Genomic DNA, 21,893 nt, shown 5'->3' on the forward strand with positions numbered 1-21,893 from the left:
ACGGAGGGGAGTTATATGGTTGGAACTTGGTATAAGGGTGGAGGATGAGTTGTGTGCTTTGTTGACTACTTGCTAATTGATTGTATTGAATGCCTTAGTTGCCCTACTCGTTATTTGCATGCTTATCTACCTGTTATGTCTTGCATTGCATGTTTAGGACGCATGTTAGTTTCTATGGTTATTATATGATATTGAGATTGTTATTATGCCTTGAGTCTTGATCTTGGATTTAAACTAGAGTCTCGTAAGTATATATGTATTCCAGTTTCAAAATGAGTTTCTTATATCTACCTATATTGTACTTAACGCATTGGAGTGGTTACAAGCATTATTCGCTGACGGTTGTTACACCGAATGTTTTTCAAGGACAGTGAGTAGCTTCGGAGCGCGCTAGTGGATTCGTGGACTTAGTTTAGATAGTTCTAGCCTGGATAAGATGGCCTGCGTGCCTTGATTTTTATTTGGGTAGTAGTTATGATTTATGCTTTGTTAGTTAGCTTAGCCTGTGTATCTGAGTTCTCCCGCTCAGATATGACATAGCACCCCGACTACTATATCTAGTTTATGCTATGTTTAGAAATTAATAAGAGATTAGCCTTTATTTTATGAATTTTAAATACCTTGAAATTTAGGGGTGTTAAAACAATCCCACCTGTGTACCCCGTGGGTGGGTCCCTACCCGCGGGACTGCCCGCGGGTGGGGTGGCGGGTGGACAACCACCCGCCGTTCCGCTCGCGGGGAACACCTGCACACTCCATAATTCCCTTCGGGGAATTTCATTAACAAAGCCAAGTTCAAGTCCAAAACACCCCAAATCTCACATACAAAAAGGAAATTACTTGAACCCAAGAATAGATCAAAAGATAGCATTTAAGAAGCCTATATACAAGCTCTAAACATGCATTATCACAAGATTATGCATCAAATCTCACATTAACACCAAGAATCATCAATAGAAGTCAAGAATCATCAATAGAAGTCAAGAATCATCAATAGCAAGTAGAAAATAGGTTTTGTATAGCATGGGTTACCTTTATAGACCAAGAAACTCTTCCTTTCTACACTCCTAAGCTTATCCTTGAAGCTCCTCTTCAACCAAGTCTTCTTACACAACCAAAACCCCAAAGAAAACACTAATATTAGATAAAGACTAGGTAAATCTAATTAAAAACACCAACTAATCCGAGATCTTACCCTTCCTTAAGCTTGGGAGATGGAAAGGTGAAATCTTGGAATGATTCCTAGCAATGATGGGGGAGATTCTTCTTAGCTTGGAGAAGAAGCCAAGTTTTCTTAGAGAGAAGGTAGAGAAAGGTTTTCTTGCCAAAGTGGGGAAATGAGATTTAGGCTTGACAGGGTAAGGCTTCAAGACCAAGCAAATGGGAAAAGACTATAATGCCCTTACTTTCCCTAGAAAAACTTAGGAAGACCCCAAAGAGTTAGGTACAACCATCAAAGCCAAAGGTCCTCTTTGACTTAAATCAATTGACCAAGGAGTTGGTCAATTTAAGTCCTTTGACTATCAATTTGGGAAATTGATAAGAAAGTCTACAATGATGACTTAGGATTAATTATCCAATAAATCCTATTTAAAGGATAGGATCGGATTTTCGGGGTGTAACACATATATTATGAGTCTATCTTGTTAATGTGAACTTTTATCTACGGTATAAATCATTTGTGACCAAGGATACAAGATTGAGTCCTAACAATCGCATTATCCCTTGACTATTCTTTGGGCTAGGGCAGGGTGAAGGAATTTGCCTTTTGTTGGCAAATTTTTTTTTTTTTGAAAATGAACCAAAATCATATTAAATTATCAAAAAACTCCGAAATACAATCCTGCGAGGAAGACTCCCAAACCCCATGGACAAAAGGAGAACCAGTCGCCCGTGCAAGCACATGAGCTACATGATTCATTAACATCTTGACATGGCTTGACATGGCGAACATTATCAAGTAAACGACAAGTCCTGACTACTAGAATTGAAACTTGAACAGAAATTTAAACAGTATAACTAAATAATAATAATATTGTTATCATGATGTCCCTTAAGCCATGTAAGAGCTTCTTTCACGGCCATCGACTCACCAACGGATTTCAGTCGCAGTGTAGATGCCCACAATAAGCTCCAATGAATATGCCATTATGGTCCCCAAGAACAACCCCAAACCCTACTGCTCCGTTTAATAAAGCTGCATCAACATTGCATTTTAACATACCATGAGGCGGTGGACTCCATGCGGCAGGAGTAGCAAGCAACCCAGTTGGCGAAGTAGATGGCTGCTGGTAGACCTGCTGCCACAAGACAACTAGGGATTCGGCCATCCTCTTCAATTCAATAGCGTCGCAAGGCTTAGCATTCCAGACCAAATCATTTCGTGCAGTCCAAACTACCCAAACACATGCTGCCATCAACACAACAATGCTAGCATCAAATGCACATAAACATTTCACAACAAAATCCACAAAAGGTTCACCAATAGCAAAACCCAAAGCGTTCCATACCTGGACCGCGATTGTGCATTCACCAAAAAGATGATAACAGTCTCAAGAGCTTAACAACACAACGGGCAGGCGCCAACTACATCAATACCCTTAGTACATAAGGCTTCACAAACATGCAAAATATTCCTTACACAATGCCACCGCAGACTACGTACCTTGGGGGGGGGGGGGGGTTCAACATCCATAACTTGGTCCATTCCTTGAAATGTAGATCAGCATGAAGGTCCGGTAAATTACAGGTGAGTACACGATAGCCATGCCTGACCGAATATAACCATCTTAGGTCTCTTTTCTAGTACCAATCGTCCGGATGAGTGGGTGAAATAGGGGTATTACGAATTCTGGGGATATGTTGCTCGTCAAAGGTGTCACGAAGAAGATCCAAATCCCAATTGCCATCATTATCCATGAGGTTGAACACACGGGCATCTCATAGTTCGTCAATACGAGTAGTGCTCACAAAAGAATCTTCACTATTTGCCAACCAAGGGGAATTCCAAACTAGCGTGTCTTTACCATCCCCAATGCGACGAGCTACCCCCTCTCTAAGCACATGTTGTCCTGCTAAAATACTTTGCCAAATATAACTAGGGTTATGGCCGATGGTTGCCTTAAGAAAATTCGCAGTCGGGTAATATCTGGCTTTCAAAATTCTGGTCACAAGAGAGTGAGGATTGACCAACAACTGCCAACCTTGCATAGCTAGTAATGCAACATTAAACTCATGAACTATTTTGAACCCCATTCCACCTCTGCATTTTGGAATAGCCAATCTAGACCAATTTAACCAATGCACCCCTCTTGAATTTCTCGTACCCTTAGACCACCAAAACCAATTCATCATTTTCTCAATGGAATCGCAAATCCCTTGGGGAAGAAGGAATACTGACATTGTAAAAATTGGCATTGCCTGCGCAACACTTTTTAATAAAACCTCCTTACCCGCCTTTGTTAGGATTTTTTTATACCAATTATTGATGCAGTCTCTCATTCTTTGCTCGACGTATCGGAATACCGCCATCTTATTACGCCCTATAAATGAGGGATGGTCGAGATAGTGACCAAAATCTATGGCTTGCTGAACACCAAAAATCCCCACAGCATGCATACACGTCCCTGGCATAGTATTAGCACTAAAAGAAATATCATAATTAAACAGCTGACCAGATGTAACACAGTACAGATCTACGCACCGCTTAATTTCTTGAGCTTCATTACCATCTTCCCAAAAGAATAATAGACAATCATCAGCGAAAAAAAAGGTGCGATACAGAAGGTGCACCCCTTGCAACCTCACACCATGAATAAGACATCTTGCTTCCTGTTGCTGCAAAATCAAAGATAAACCTTATGCGCATATTATAAATAAATAGGGAAATAGGGGACCTCATTGTCTAATATCTCTAGATGGCAAAACGAAACCTACGGCTTCACTGTTCACAAGAATGTCATATTTAACTGAAGACACACACAACTGGAGAAGAGCCACCCACTCGCGAGCAAATCCCAGCGCAATAAGAACACCCTTAAGGAAACCCCATTCTATTCTGTCATAAGCCTTCGCCATATCTAATTTTAGTGTTGCCCAGCCAACATTGCCCGCCCGTTTCCTTTTAAGGAAATGACTTATTTCCCCTACTAGGATGATATTCAAAATATGATTAATTTAATTACTTGCTAGTTAGTTATTGCAAAATTTTGAGGTACACTTATATTTTGATATTCAGTAAGTATAACTATATTAGGGAGAAATTCACCTTCGAGTCATGGAATAAGCACCCGAGTGTTTTTTGGTTGACCGCAGAGCGTTGATATTCCCTGGACAAATAACAAAGCATCAACCGGAGCCTTCTAGAGCTTTTCCTTATCCTGGGGATAGGTGGAAGGTAGAGACGAAAATAGACTCCATTACTAAACAATAATGAGAAATAACAAGTAGATAATATATCAATGGTAGAATTATTCTTTGCTTTTGAGGATTAGAGAAGTCGATTCAATTAGTTACACAACAATATGATTACAAAGTATATCTAGAATGAAACTCTAACTAATCCTAACTAATAGAATAAACTAAGTCAGTTATTCTAATACCACACAAAATGTAATCATACAATATAAAATAATAATAATACTAATACACCCCCTCAAGCACAAGGTTGGAGAGCAACAACATTGAGCTTGTCTCACAGAGTAGCAAACCGCGGTGACGACAATGGTTTGGTGAAGATATCCGCTAGCTGATCCGTAGTAGACACATAGTTGACCACGAAGTCCCCAGAAGCCACTTTGTCGCGGACGAAGTGGTAGTCGATTTTCACATGCTTGGTACGCGCATGAAAAACAGGATTGGCACAGAGATATGTCGCCCCAAGATTGTCACACCATAGTGTCGCCAGCTGACCAAAGTGTAACCCGAGCTCTTGAAGTAAAGAAACCACCTAGGTGACTTCGGCGGACACATCCGCCAAAGCTTTGTATTCCGCCTCGGTGGAAGAGCGAGCCACGGTGCGCTGTTTCTTGGAGAGCCAAGATATGAGGTTAGATCCAAGGTAGACCGCGAACCCACTTGTACTCTTTCTATCAATCGGACAACCGGCCCAGTCTGAGTCGGAAAATGCCTGAATGCTGGTTGAAGCGGACGGGGTGAAACGTAGCCCATAATCGAGGGTTCCCTTGATGTAGCGCAACACACGTTTCACAAAGCTCCAATGTTCGACCGTCGGGAAGTGCATAAATTGACATAAGTGATTGACCGAATATGCCAAATCAGGCCTAGTGATAGTCAAGTACTGCAAGGCTCCGACAATGCGCCAATATTGCGTCGGATTCTCAAACAGTTGGTCAAACGGAGTAATCGCCTTAGTGACAGCCGCAGGTGTGGCAAGGGGCTTACAATTCGTCATACCAGAACGGCCTAGTAGGTTTGTCATATAGCGACGCTGGGAGAGAACAAGGTCATCGCCTACCGCAACAGTTTCGATTCCCAAGAAGAAGCCTGGTGTGCCAAGGTCGCGAATCTTGAAGGTTGTAGAAAGCCGTTGCAGAAGAGTAGCCACCAGTTTAGCGTCATTGCCCATCATAATGATATCATCGACGTAGACTAACAGAAAAACGCGGGAGTCCCCTGTAGTGTAATAAAAGAGAGAAACATCTGTTTTGGACGACTTGAACCCTACAGAAAACAAAAAGTCATGAAGCCGTTTGAACCAGGCCCGAGGAGCCTGTTTCAAACCATAAAGAGACCGCTGTAGATGACAGACATGCCCAGGAGTAGTGGGATCCTCGTATCCCGGAGGTTGCTTCATGTAAACGATTTCTGCTAGGTGACCGTTCAGGAAGGCATTGTGAACGTCCAACTGCCGGAGGGTCCAACTATTGGACACAACAAAAAAAAAAAAAACAGCATCCGAACCATGGTCGGTTTGACTACGGGACTGAAGGTGTCAAAGAAATCCTCACCTGCTACCTGGTTGAACTCCTTGGCAACCAGCCGAGCTTTGTAGCGCTCGATAGAGCTGTCAGCGGTGCGCTTTGTGCGAAACACTCACTTGTAACCAATGATATTCATGTTAGGCTATGGAGGGACCAACCGCCATGTGTTATTGTGGAGTAGCGCATTAAACTCCGGGTCCATGGCCTCACGCCAGTGTGCGTGTCCCACAGCTTGTGAGTAACAAGTAGGATCTGCAAACACGCTTAACGCGTGAAATGGCTCATTCGTACCCCTAGTCATATGACGAAGGCGCATGACATGATCCCGGCTTTGAGGTTAGGCTCGGGCCTTACGTATCTGAACTGGGGCCGTGTGAGTTATAGCGAGCTGTGGTGGATCACGTGCGAGAGGCATGGGTTCATCACCAGAATGAGCCGGCACTGGAGTCGGAGATGGCGCCATTGGTGGACCGGGCGGTATAATGGGAGCAGTGGCCCACGGTAAAGCCGGTGGTGCCGACACCTGTTGGAAGCCGTCTGTGGAAAAAGGAAAAACAGATTCGTCAAACTGCACATGACGACAGATATAGGTTTTTCCACTAGTCAAGTCAATGCATCTGTATCCCCTAAAGGAGGTAGGATAACCTAGGAAGACGCACGGGGTGGAGCGTTACTCAATCTTATGCCTATTATATGGGCGTAGATATAGGTAACACCGGCACCCGAAGACACGAAGGAAAGCATAAGGCGGAGTTACTTTGAATAGGCGAGTGTATGGACTTTCATAGTTTATGGCTGACGAGGGTAAGTAATTGATTAGACAGGTAGCTATTTGAAAGGCGTAGTCCCAGTATTGTTGGGGGACCTTGCCTTCGGCGAGTAGAGCAAGCCCAGTTTCGACAATGTGTCTATTATGGCACTCTACTCGGCCGTTTTGTTCATGTGTATAGGCACAGGATTGACGGTGATTTATGCTTAGTGATTGAAAAATAGTATGCAACTTGCGATACTCACCCCCTAAATCCGACTAAATAGACTTGATAGAACGCGCAAATTGGCGCTCTACCAATACACGAAACGACTCGAAAATTTTATATATATTTGATTTTACCCTTAATGGATAAAACCAGTAGAACCTGGAGTAATCATCTACAAATAAACAGAAGTAGCGAAAACCACTAGTTGACAATACAGGAGAAGGCCCCCAAATATCAGTATATAACAAGTCTAGTACATTTTTGCTAGAATGTGGCACGCTATCTAATTTGAACCGAGATGACTTTCTAAGGTGACAGGATGCGCAGGACTCGAGAGACTGGATTTTATTGGGAGTGACCGGGCAATTTCGGAGGACTTTATTCAAAACATGTTTGTGCGGGTGACCAAGCCTGCAGTGCCAAATCGCGGGAGAGGCCCGGGAACTGACAAGCGACTCGACAAGCACTCCTGCCGACCCCAAGTAATCAACCGTGGTCGAATTGCCTTGACGAAGCATCTGGAACTTCCCCAATAGGTTCAGGCAGCGTGCTTGACTGGAGGAGCCAAGCGCATTGGTGATGGAGGTCCAAATCTCTGCGGAGGTGTTCCGTCCGAGCGCCAGGTAGAGTACCTCATCCGACATGGAGGAAATTAACAGTGAAAGGATCAACTAATCCTGTTTCACCCATGCTTGGTATGCCAAAATGGGGACGGGCGGCGCCGCAGCTGCAGTCGTCGAAGACTCACCGGATGATGGGGCGGCGGTGAGTGTCTCCGGTGGGCACGGGAGACTGCCATCCACGAAACAAAGGAGTTATTGGCCGCAGAGGAAAGGAACGAGTTGCGTATGCCAGAAAAGGAAATTTCTGGACGTAAGCTTCATCGTAATGTAGTGGTGTGCTTCGGCGAAGGGATTGGAACCGGCCGGCGAGGGAGTACCGGCGGCGGAGATGGTGCGTTCCGAAGAATTGGTTGACATGCCAGAGAGTACACTGTGAGAAGGGGGTAATTTTGCTGTGGAGGTGGAGAGAGAACCGATAACCTGACTGATACCAGATTAGAGAAGTCGATTCAATTAGTTACACAACAATAGGATTACAGAGTATATCTAGAATGAAACTCTAACTAATCCTAACTAATAGAATAAACTAAGTCAGCTATTCTAATACCACACAAAATGTAATCATACAATATAAAATAATAATAATACTAACATTGAGAATATTTATACTGTAATTTTAATAGTCAAATAACGGTCTGTAATTTTATTCAAAATTATAAATTACCGATTCTTTGCCCTTTTTTTTTCACAATCTTCCTTATAATATATTCATATCCATTTACATTAATTAGTAATTTTTCTGAACATTATGCCTGCTTGAAGTCCGGATCCTTATTATTATTAAGTTAATTCTATATCGTTATAATTATTAATTAGTAATTTTTTGTAGAATTTTCTTGAATATTATGGCTGCTTGAATTCCGGATCTTTATTATTATTAAGTTAATTCCAAATCCTTATTATTATTAATTAGTAATTTTTGGTAGGATTTTTCTTTTTTACTGGTAACCTTATTATTATTCGGTTTCATGGTAAGTTAATTCCGTTTCCTTTTCCATTTTTTCTTTTTTACTGCTAACATTATTAGTATTAATCAGTGAATTATGGATCCTTGTTATTTTTCTTTTCTATTGTTTCCTCAATAATTTTTCTTTTCTATTGTTTGGCGGAAATGCACAAAAAGATAATTTTGTTTTTAATAATAGTATAGATTAAAGTGGTGTGATCACGATTTGTTTAAATACACTTTAACTCCTCCGAGCACACATGTAAGCTACATTAGGGAAATTTTTGTTTTTATGAATATATGCAATTTTATTATTTCTGTGCATTAAAGTTTACGATTATGAATATTTAATCTAAAAGAAAATAAAATCTAATAAGAGTTAATAATATTACTCCTTAACTGATAAGAACATCGTGTTAATAGTATAAGTTATATCATGTGCATCAAAAATAGGTATAAGTTGTATCATGTATTTGTTCTTTGTGTTATTCGTGGTGCTTATTTATGCTTTCTTTCCAATTTTACCCTTCACTTTATTTCCTTTTGATCTTTATTTTAACATTAACATTAATCCAAATTTAATATTTGTTATTTTTTTTAAAACAAAATATTTGTTAGTTAAAATTTAAGTATCAAGAAAAAACTATGGGTATGTTTGCAAACATTAGAATTTGAATAGTAATGGGAATCAAATACTTGGTAATAATAATTGATTTAGGTAGGACGCTACTGCCACTGATGAGACTCAATCCCTGGTCATTCTTCCAGGGTTTCACCTCTGTGACCAGTTGAGCTGCCCATGCGGGTAACAAAAATAAAATCATACTTTTGCAACTCACTGCTCAAACTATTTTCAAAGCTATTACTATATAAAATGTAATATAATCATTATGGTAATTAACCTAATAATTGCACGAATATTTAATTAATTGACTAATAATTATATATTATGGTAATTAAGCTAATAATTATTAATTACCATAATAATATTATAATTACAATTAAACATGGTTCGTTGGATTTTTTTTATAATTATTACAATAATTGTTTTTTTGATAATATATATATATATATATATATATATATATATATATATATATATATATATATATATATATATATATATATATATATATTCTTAGGGGGCGTTTGGTTCAAGTCATCTTAGATTACCTAGGTAATCTGAGTATGGTAATGTTATATTACCTGAAAGCTGATGTGGCGGTAATATTTTAAGGTAATGTGATTACCCCCGTTTTCTAAGGTAATCTTAGATTACCTTGAATTATTCCAACTTTGCCCTTGTTAACTAATCCTTAAATAATAATAATAATAATAATAATAATAATAATAATAATAATAATAATAATAATAATAATAATAATAATAATAATAATAATAATAATAATAATAATAATAATAATAATAATAATAATAAAGAAATAAATAAATATATGTGTATATAATCAAATATACATGTGTGTATATTTATATATTTAGTTTTTTTTTTTTAAATCAAAAGGAATGGGGGCACTCATAACTACAATCTACAAGCCTAATAAGAGCCAATAATGTTAGGCCCTTAACTGGAACAAAAAAATATTGGTGTAATTATTTCTTAAAATGAACGGTTCATATTATTTTAATTTTAGTATTATTTAATAATTTTCCTTATTTACCCTCTATTATATTATTTTCTTCCCTTAAATAACTCTAACTTCCGTTAGTATAAACTTTAGTAACGGAATATTCCATTAACTATTTATTATTCTTAACTTATTCATTAATTTCTATAAAAAAGGTCTTAGGTTCGAACCCCATCCCAATTAGAGTTGGCATAATAGTTAAACATATACTACGAATATGTTAAAACGTATTTAAAAAAATAACTAGTTCTTTTACGCGCTTTGCGCGAATTTGGAATAATGCCCAATGATTTTTTTAAATAAGTATTTCAAAGTATATCAATGCAATATTATATCAGAGATGTTCATGCATAGGTAAATAAATATTGAATTTGTTTATTTAAATCAGTAATTTAAAGTATATAAATGCAAGATAATATATGAGAGATTGATTATATTGTCACTAAAATAAATGTTTGCAACTTTGTAATAACGCTAGTCTAAATACTTAGTCTAAAAACGATAGTCTAAATAAATACTACTTTTAGTTTAAATTTCTCTAATTCTTCTTAACTCTCTTTTGGGTAGCATTGTCATTGTCTTCATCTTCAGTACATGTCCTCTCTTTTTTTATTGGTAGTGTGTCATGTGCAATTGGGTTACTGGTGGTAGTATAGATAGATTCATCGTGCAATGAGATTATGGTGTAGGAAGCTTTAAATTTGTATTGTTCTGTATATGATGGGATCTTAGTTGTACTATTAACTCTTTATCTTACAAGCTAAGCACCTATTGATATTTGGTAGTGGTAGTTTTTCCCCTACATGTTTCATGCGTTGTGAAATGTGTGTTGTAGGTTATCATGTGAACGTATTGAACAAAATATTAATATTTATTATATTTGTATAAGATACTTGATAAATAAATAAATAAATAAATAAATATATATATATATATATATATATATATATATATATATATATATATATATATATATATATATATATATATAACATATTTTGTATTATAACTTTGATATTTAATTACAAGATAATGTAAAAAGAATACAATGGACAATGTAGTGAATATAATAAATTAATAAATTCAAAGGTAATGAATCTTTGAATTGTAGAAAATAAAGATAATATAACTAATGAAATTATATCTCTTTTCAATTTTTTTATAATGAATATTTTTTTTTTTAAATAAAGGCATTATAGACATCTAATTCTAAATTAATTAAATGCATATGTATTATTTTTTGTTGTAGCTACTAATTTATTTAATTTAATAAAAGTAATAAAGTGGCGTACATACTTTTCATCAACAATAATGAAATCATTGATTTTTTTAATTTACCTTCATTGTCGAGACAGATTGTCTTGAGAGTTTATCAATGACAATTGTTACAATTCCTGTCAATAGAGGATGATAATAAATAATTCAAAATATATAGTTACAATAGATATTGTTATAGTGATATAGTAAAAATTAACTTACAAATTTTTTTAGAAGTTTTCATGCATTGATAAAATTCTGATGTGTAAACTTGTTCAATTGGAGCTAGTGGGATGTCAATATTGTCAATTCTTTGAAAAATGGTCATACCGTTTTAGAGTCTAAGTGTAATTGTACTTATGATCAACAACTTTGTAGTTAGGTCGCGCAGATCTGACAATGATGTAAAAACAATTTTGTCCGATAAAAAAAATAGTATAATATTTGTAAAATAATGTACAATTGTACCATTATAAAAATACATCTAAAAAATATTAATACCATAACGACCTAAATCATACCAATAATGCAAAAGTATAATTGAAATATTAAGTTTTGTTCTGATCTAAATAATCAAAAGAAGATTAATTAAACGAAAAAAAAAAAAAAAAAAACTTAACCTAAATTTTTTTTTTAAATGCATAAAAATCAAATGATTTTTAAATTTCTTGATTTATAATGTTTGATGCTTAACTTTGAATGTTATGTATTTAGTCGGACTAATTATTTGACAAAAGTTTATGTCAAATTTTATATTATATATATATTTTTAATACATTTTAACATATTCGTAGTATATGTTTAACAATTATGCCAACTCTAATTGGGATGTGATTTGAACCTAAGACCTTTCTTATAGAAATTAATAAGTTAAAAATAATAAATAGTTAACGGAATATTCCGTTACTAAAGTTTATATTAACGGAATTTAGGTTATTTAAGGGAAGAAAATAATATAATAGAGGGTAAATAAGGAAAATCATTAAAAAATACTAAAATCAAAATAATATGAATCATTCATTTTAACAAACAATACTACCGACATTTTTTTTGTTCCAGTTAAGGGCCTAACATTATTGGCTCTTATTAGAATTGTAGATTGTAGATGTAGATAGATATATATAATATAAAATTTAACATAAACTTTAATCAAATAATTTGCCGACTAAATACATAGCATTCAGAATTGAGCATCAAAGATTATAAATCAGGAACTTTAAAAATCATTTGATTTTCTTGCATTTAAAAAAAAAAAAAAAAACAAATTTAGGTTAAGTTTTTTTTTTTTTTCGTTTAATTAATCTTCTTTTGATTATTTAGAACAAAACTTAATATTTCTATTATGCTTTTGCATTATTGGAATGACTTAAGTTATTATGATATTAATATTTTTTGTATGTATTTTTATAATGGTACAATTGTACATTACTTTACAAATATTATACTATTATTTTTTTTATCGGACAAAATTGTTCTTACATCATGTCAAACCTGCGCGACCTAATTACAAAGTTGTTGATCATAAATACAATTACACATGGACTCTAAAACGGTTTCGACCATTTTTCAAAGAATTGACAATGTTGACATCCCACTCGCCTCAATTGAATAAGTTTACACATCAGAATATTATCAATGCATGAAAACTTCTAAAGAAATTTGTAAGTTAATTTATTTTTACTATATCATTACAACAATATCTATTGTGACTATATATTTTGAATTATTTATTAGCAATGGTAGCAATTGTAGCAATTGTCATGACAAACTCTCAAAACAATTTATCTCAATAACGAATGAAAATTAAAAAAAATCAATGATTTCATTATTGTTGATGAAAAGTATGTGTGTCACTTTATTACTCTTATTAAATTAAATAAATTAGTAGCTACAACAAAAAAAATAATACATATACATTTAATTAATTTAGAATTGGATATTTATAATGCCTTTATTTAAAAAAAAAATATTCATTATAAAAAATTTAAAAGGATATATAATTTCATTAGTTATATTATTTTTATTTTCTACAATTCAAAGATTCATTACCTTCAAATTTATTAATTTATTGTATTCACTACATTGTTCATTCTCTTCATTTTACATTATATTGTAATTAAATGGAACAAGAAATTGCTTTCTCAGGCGGGTAAGGAATTCTTATTGAAAAGTGTAGCACAATCAATGCCTACCTTTTCAATGAGCGTTTTCTTAATTCCTGACGCGGTTTGCATATCAATCTAAAGGAATATGAACAGATATTGGTGGGGTACTGGTATGGATAGGGGAATACACCGAAAAGCTTGGGATAAGTTGAGTATTCCTACGAAATTTGGAGGAATCGGCTTTAAGGATCTCATGGCCCGTTTGGTTCACGGAATAAGTCGGGAATGGCATAACATTCTCAGTAATAGGCCTATTCCGTTGTTTGGTAACCATTTCTATTACCAGGAATAATATTCCTAGTAATAGCCTATTACCTCAAATAAGGTAATAGCTATTACTAGGGTCCCCCCTGGTATTAGCCTATTACTGGACGCTCAGGAATAGATTTTAGAATCTATTTCCTTTTTTACCCCTTTCTTTAATCTAATTTTTTTATCCTATATATAAATTTATCCTATTTCACCACTGCCGCCGTCGCCGCCACCACCATCGCCGCCGCCGCCACCATCACCGCTGCCGCCACCACCACCACCATCACCGTCGCCACCACCACCATCACCGCCGTTGCCGCCGCTACCACCACCACCATCGCCACAACCGTCGCCGCCGCCCCCACCACTGCCACCGCCACCACTACCACCACCCCCACTGCCACCACCACCACCATCGTCACCGCCACCGCCACCACCATCGTCGCTGCCACCACCACCACCATCACCGCCACCGCCACCACCATCGTCGTCGCCGCCGCCACCACCACCGCCATCAGAACCACCACCCAGCAGCACCACCACCACCGCCACCGCCACCACCACCGCCGCCCCCACCACCACTGCCACAACCGTCACCGTCACCACCACCACCGTCGCCCCCACCACTGCCACCGCCACCACCACCTACCACCCCAGCAGCACCACCACCACCGCCACCATCACATATTTTTATAAGGATATTTATGTCTTTTAAAACATATTTCATTTCTATTCCTTAAATCAACCAAACACTGTAATATAATTCCTAAAGTCTATTCCTTCCGCGAACCAAAGAATAGAATACAATTCCTATTCTATTCATTGCATATTCCATTCCTTATGGAATAGCATTCCTATTACCTCAAAATTCATTCCGTGAACCAAACGTGCTGTCAGGGAATTCAATTTGGCTATGCTAGGAAAACAAGAATGGCGATTTCTCACGAACCCCAGTTCCCTTGTTGCAAAGATTTATAAGGCAATGTATTTTCCAAATACCTCTTTTATTGATACCAGAATAGGAGGTTGCCCGAGCTATTCTTGGAGAAGAATTATGGCAGCACATGATATGGTAGTGGCAGGGGTACGGAGGAGGATTGAGGATGGTAGAACGACTTTGATCGGGACATCCATGGTTACCAGATGATCTGGGGACATCCATGGTTACCAGATGATCCTAGCCCCCTTATACAAACGGATATGCCAGAAGAGCTCAAGCATGCCAAAGTAGCAGGATTAATTGATGAGCACACTAATACCTGGGATCCACATATTTTAGCTGATTTGTTTGATGATGAAGATGTGAGTAGGATATTAAAAATTCCTATAAGCCTAGGATATGAGGACTCATGGTATTGGCCTGATGACCCCAATGGTGTTTATACAGTCAAGAATGCATACAGAAACATTATGGAAATTTATGAGCACACACCAGGAGATTTTGATAAATGGATTACAATGTGGAAGATGAAAGTACCTCCAAAATGGAGGACTTTTTTGTGGAGAGCAATTTCTGATATACTTCCTACAATTAATTACAATGGTAATTTTATGGTAATCTCTCTCTCTCCCTCTCTCTCCCTCTCTCCCTCTCCCTCTCTCTCTCTCTCTCTATATATATATATATATATATATATATATATATATATATATATATATATATATATATATATATATATATATATATTGAAGGTATAATACTATAATTACACAATATTGGTATACTTACCTAATAATTATTATTAAGATAATTAAGAAATTAATTGCACATATATTAGTATAATTGACTAATAATTACTATGTAAATTAAGCTAATAATTACACGAATATTAGTATAATTACAATTAAACATGGATCATTGAATTTTTTTTATAATTACAACTAGTATTTTCACCCGTGCGATGCACGGAATGGAATTGTTGTAATATATTAAGAATATTTAAATCGATATATAATTATTTTAAGAGTTAATTTCACCAGAGGTCGCTTATCTTTTCTGACAATTCCAAATTTAATCCAAGACTATAGTTATTAATTATTACGATTTATTCTATGTTATAATTCTTACGTTAATATTCTTACTATTATTATTACCACTTATATTATTATTATTATTATATTATTATTATTATTAGTTTCTTTTCAAATTCTGTTAGTATATAATGGTTGTGAGGCACAATAATAATATAACCATAATTAAATATTCTTGTATTGTATTCCGTGAGTCACAATAATAATATAACAATAATTAAATATTCTTCAATTCTATATTCTTCTAGTATTTCTATTACCATCATTCATTATTTCATAATTTACCAAAATTAAATAATTTGACCAATTATAAAGAGAGATTATTAAATAATGCACGGGACAATTTGTTAATTAAAAATTCATTAATAAAACATAAGGTTCTCATAGTTTTTTTCTTAGAAACTATTTAATAAAGCATTTTTTAGAAATTGGTGGGCCAAACCGCCTACGGCAGTTTGCTGTGGATAGATCTTGAAAAAATAAGCGACTTAAAAAAAAACATTTGTCCAAAACAGACAACCGAGTCAAAAGTTATGCCTTACGAACTTTTGACACTTTACAACTTAAAATAATTAAAAAATTAATTGCCGGTTCAGCCGACAAGGCGGCCGCGAAGGAGGCCGATTCCGGCCTTCCTCGCCGCGGCCAGCGGCGCAAGTTTTGCAACACTGATATATAGTATAGATATAGATTAGAATAGGAATAGTATTACACAATTTTATAATATTAGACTAGAATTTTAACCCAGAATTATTGTAGAAATCAATATATTTTATTTGGAATAGAGATTTTTTAGGAATTGGGCGGGAAGTTGGAAGTTCAGGATTTTGTTTTTATATATAGTATAGATTACAATAGGAATTGTATTACACTATTTTATAATACTCCGTATTATAATAGAATTTTAACCCAGAATTATTGTACCAATGTGAAAGTAGAAATCAATATATTTTATTAGGAAGAGATATTTTTAGAAATTGGGCGGGAAGTAAAAAGTTCAGGATTTTGTTTTTATATATAGTATAGATTACAATAGGAACTGTATTACACTCTTTTATAATATTAGAATAGAATTTTAATACAGAATTATTGTACCAATGGGAAAGTAGAAATCAATATATTTTATTAGGAAGAGATATTTTTAAAAATTGGGCGGGAAGTCAAAAGTTCAGGATTTTGTTTTTATATATAGTATAGATTACAATAGGATTGTATTACACTATTTTATAATATTATAATAGAATTTTAACCCAGAATTATTGTACGAATGAGAAAGTAGAAATCAATATATTTTATTAGGAAGAGAGATTTTTTAGAAATTAGGCGGGAAGTTAAAATTTCAGGATTTTGTTTTTATATATAGTATAGATTACAATAGAATCTGTATTACACTATTTTATAATATTAGAATATAATTTTAACTCAGAATTATTGTACGGGAAAGTAGAAATCAATATATTTTATTAGGAAGAGAGATTTTTTAAGAATTGGGCGAGAAGTTAAAAGTTCAGTATTTTGTTTTTTTTTTATATATATATTATATATTACAATAGGAATTGTATTACACTATTTTATAATATTAGAATAGAATTTTAACCCAGAATTATTGTACCAATGGAAAAGTAGAAATCAATATATTTTATTAGGAAGTGAGATTTTTTAGGAATTGGGCGGGAAGTTAAAATTTCAGGATTTTGTTTTTTATATATAGTATAGAATAGATTACTTTTTTGATTATATATATGTATGTGTGTGTGTGTGTGTGTGTGTGTGTAATTTTGCATATCCTCAGTTTAAGATTATTATTAGAGATAATCGACTAATATACTGGACTGACTGATTTAGAGACGTGAATTGTCAGTCATTCAGTTAGACGGCAGATTAGCTTATAGACGAAAGCTAAAGCTAGAGCTGTCAATACGGGCTGGCGGGGCGGGCCAAAGCCCAACGGACCGCGGGCCTAAACGGGGCGGGCTAAAAAAGCCCGCTCCTAAACGGTCCTGGGTTTGGCAAGCCCGGACTGCCCGCCAGTGGCCTGCGGGCTAGGCGGGCCCCCGCCCAAACCCTCTCTTTTTAAAAAAAAAAAAAAATTGCTCATCAAACATCAAACTAATTAAAATAAATTGATACATAAGTCATAACTCACTTAAAACATAATAATCAAAAATTAAATATTACATAAAGTTCAAAGTTCATAGTTCATCAAACATCAAACTAGTCACAACTTCAAAGTCCAAAAACATTACACATAACAATAATTTTAAAGTGCATATTTATATAAAAATATTTTATATAAAATAAAATAAAATAATGGTGGGCAGTCCGCGGCCCTCCAGGCCCGCCCCGCCAAGCCCGTGGGCCTAAGCGGGGCGGGCCAAAAAAGCCCGCTCCTAAACGGGCCTATATTTTCGAAACCCGCCCCCTACCTAAGTAGGGGCGGGGCGGGACGGCCCGGCGGGCTAAGCCAGTTTTGACGGCTATAGTTAAAGCAGATAATAAATCAACACATAAGATGTTTACCCAGTTCGATACAGTGTGTATCTAAATCTAAGGGACGATCACCGATGCGTCTAATCCTCTAACTCATAATCCAATGTACAAAGGTAGAGATACAATAATCTCACCCAAGTGCCCCACACAAGGTACGTACCCAGTCTACAAAGGTTTAGTGGATTGTTGAAGTCGGAGAGCCACGCATGCAGAAGTCCAATGAAATTCCTTCAATTGGAGAGCTAACTCTGATGCAGTTTGCTTCAATGACGCAGTCCCACGTTGTTCCCACAACTGAGTGATCTTCGCGTCATTTCGTTTAAGCAACGTTAGTTCTTCTCAAGTTCTTCATCATACTCACCAAGAACTTATAATCTTGAGAAGAGACATTACTCACTCACCTTAAGCACAAGCTTCGCGCACCTTAAGTACAAAACTCACGCACATTACTCACCGCACAACCGCACGGGAAACATGCACCACACTGGAGCTTAATTATATATATATATATATATATATATATATTATTCTTAATGTATAATAATATATATATATATATATATATATATATATATATATATATATTATTCTTAATGTATAATAATATGAAAACAAAATAAATTATCATTCTCATTCTCATTCTTTCATGTAATTACTATGATAATTTTATGCTAATATCTCTCTCTCTCTCTCTTTTTTTTTTTTTTATACTTTTGGTATAATAGTATAATTGTACAATATTAATATATTTACCTAATAATTATTATGGTAATTAAGAAATTAATTGTATAATATTAGTATAATTAACTAGTAATTATTATGATAATTATGATAATTAAGTTAATAATTACCATAATAATTGTATAATTACAATTAAACATGAGTTAGTGGTGTTTTTTTATAGTTATTATTACAATTAAATTATTTCTCCTTTTTTTTCCATATTTATGTTAGTAATAATATAGTTATATAAATCATATTACATATCGATTTTTTTTAAAGATAATTACAAGCAAACGAGTCATATATTATTCAAATAATTGAGTGATATTTTTGTACTAATCTTATAATCAAATAAATGTACACTTTCAAATATTAGAATTGTTTATAATTTCATCTTTAATTTTAGAGTTAATACCATTTGAAGTCCTCCGAGTATAGTGGTTTTGCCACGTTTAGTCCTAAACTTTCAAATTGACCATTTGTAGTCCTTCTACTTTCAAATTTAACCATTCGTGGTCCAAGTTAACCACCCAGGGTGCTTCAAGTTTTGAAATTTAACCAATCGTGGTCCTCTTGAAAGGACCATGGTTGGTTAAAATTTAATAGTTGAAGGACCATGGGTGGTAAAATTAGACCATGGATGGTTAAATTTGAAAGTCGAAGGGCCACAAATGTCTAATTTAAAAGTTTAGGACTAAACGTGGCAAAACCACTATACTCGGAGGACCTCGAATGGTAATAACTCTTAAATTTTATTATCTAAATCTATACTATCTATACTATATATCTATACTATATAAAAAAACAAAATCCTAAACTTTAACTTCCCGCCCAAAATCCTCAAATTTTAATATATTATTTTCTACTTTCATATTTGTACTATAATTCTACATTAAAATTCTTATTCTAATATAATATTTTAAAATAGTGTAATACAATTTCTAATAGAATATATATTTTTTTTGAATGCTACTGGCCCTATTACATTGTAGTATCTGTTCATATACTTTCTCAACCTACTGAAACACAAAGAGCCAATAACGCCTCCACTGAGGCTCGAACTCACAACCTTCCAAATGGAAGTCCAACCCGGATACCATTAGACCACATAGTCCTGGTAATTCCTAATAGAATATATTCTTTCATGTTTTCTACTTTCCTATTCGTACATTAATCCTATGTTAAAATTCTTATTCTAATATTGTAAAATAGTGTAATACAATTCTTAATAGAATATATTGTCTCCTACTTTCCTATTCGTACTACAATTCTACATTAAAATTCCTATTCTAATCTAATATTATAAAGTCTAATATAAAGCCTAATTCCATACAACACTGATCAACCCAGTTAAAATCAAACTCAATCTCCCAACTCCATGTTGTACTCAAACACTCCTAAATCACCTATAAATATAGCACAAAACTCAGCACTCCATCCCCAAGAATGAAAAGATTGAGGAAAAACAATTTGGTGCTTGACTTTTTAATCAGGTAAAATTTATATTCTCACGCTTTTCTTTATGTTTGATGGAGATTTTAAAATTTTGGATCGTTATAATCGTTTTGTTTTTGTGCTGATAAATTCTTAAAGCAGACAATTTTCATGCATTCTAATTAGTATTGTGGAATGTGCTCTCAGCTCGATATGATCTAGGAAGCACAACATGTCCTTAATCCAAAGAGAGCTTTCTTCAAGTCGCAAGAAGATTAAATTAAATTAGATGATTCAAGTTTGACATTTTGTAAATGGTAGTTAACTTTTAATTTATTATATTGTTGTCAGTTTCTTGTATCAAATCTCTTTTTGATATAAACCCTTTTACGTTTAAAGGTTTAATGTGTTAAATTTGTATGAAATTATTATTTTGTTTTTGTTTTGTTTTTAGTTTTTTACATCTAAGTTATGTAAGGTATGTTGCATTTGTTTTTTCTATTATGTAAATGAATTAATTCGATACTTAATTATTTTTTTGTTGTTGATATATTTCTTTTACTTAGCGCTCAAATAAATTTTGATTTCAACTGGAGGGTGAAATATTTTATTGTTCTATCGTTAGTTGAACGATAATGCAAGAGAGGAAGAAAAAATGTTATATAAAATTATCAAAATATTCATTCTCAAAGTTGGTTTAAACAGAATCCTCAACTTTAACTTCCCGCCCAAAACAATAATAATAATTTAATGGAATATATTGTTTTCTACTTTCCTTTTCGTACTATAATTCTACATTAAAATTCTTATTCTAATCTATATACTTCTATATACTATTAATAAAAGTAAAATCCTCCTCTTCAACTTTCCCTTTATATATACCTGTACATTTGTGATCATATTACTTAATACAATTCATTTCATTCTCATCTGGTATCAATTAGCTAGGGTTTAAACTTCCCTTTGTTACCAATTAGATCTATCTGTGGCGAGGAGATTTGGATGCAGTTCTGGACGACTGGCCACATTTAATGCGGATGCAATGCAAATTATGAATTACTACTTAAGTGCAAATTATGTGGACAACAGCAACTTTCGTAACAAAACAAAACAAGAACACAATTAATTTATTTATTTGTAAAATAACTAATAAAGTTTAATTGGTAACAAAATGTTACAAAGAAATTAACTAATATCTATTAATTGGTAATATTTTTTTTAGAAATTCTGCCTAATAACGTAAATTTATAAGGAAATAATGATTTATTAATTTTTATTTACACTAATAATAATAATTCGAATACTGATTTTACACCAATCTATCTATATTATTAATAAAAATAAAATCCTCCTCTTCAACTTTTCTACTCAAACTTTTCTTAATATTAATTAATTTATTTATTAATA

The 21,893-nt window shown here is 34.2% G+C and overlaps 1 protein-coding gene across 1 annotated transcript; it reads right to left on the bottom strand.

Moving 5' to 3' along the window:
* Nucleotides 1–4,948: 4,948 nt before the first annotated feature.
* On the bottom strand, nt 4,949–5,815 carry LOC109152531 (uncharacterized mitochondrial protein AtMg00810-like). Its single transcript, XM_019300229.1, has one exon. It carries the CDS (start codon nt 5,813–5,815, stop codon nt 4,949–4,951), a length of 867 nt encoding a protein of 288 aa, XP_019155774.1.
* Between the last annotated feature and the right edge of the window lie 16,078 nt (nt 5,816–21,893).

This window comes from Ipomoea nil, unplaced genomic scaffold, assembly GCF_001879475.1.
Source record: "Ipomoea nil cultivar Tokyo-kokei standard unplaced genomic scaffold, Asagao_1.1 scaffold2426, whole genome shotgun sequence".
Classification (NCBI taxonomy): domain Eukaryota; kingdom Viridiplantae; phylum Streptophyta; class Magnoliopsida; order Solanales; family Convolvulaceae; genus Ipomoea; species Ipomoea nil.

Coding starts and splice junctions, on each gene's coding strand:
- LOC109152531 (XM_019300229.1), bottom strand. CDS start 5,815: ATGAAGCAACCTCCGGGATACGAGGATCCCACTACTCCTGGGCATGTC.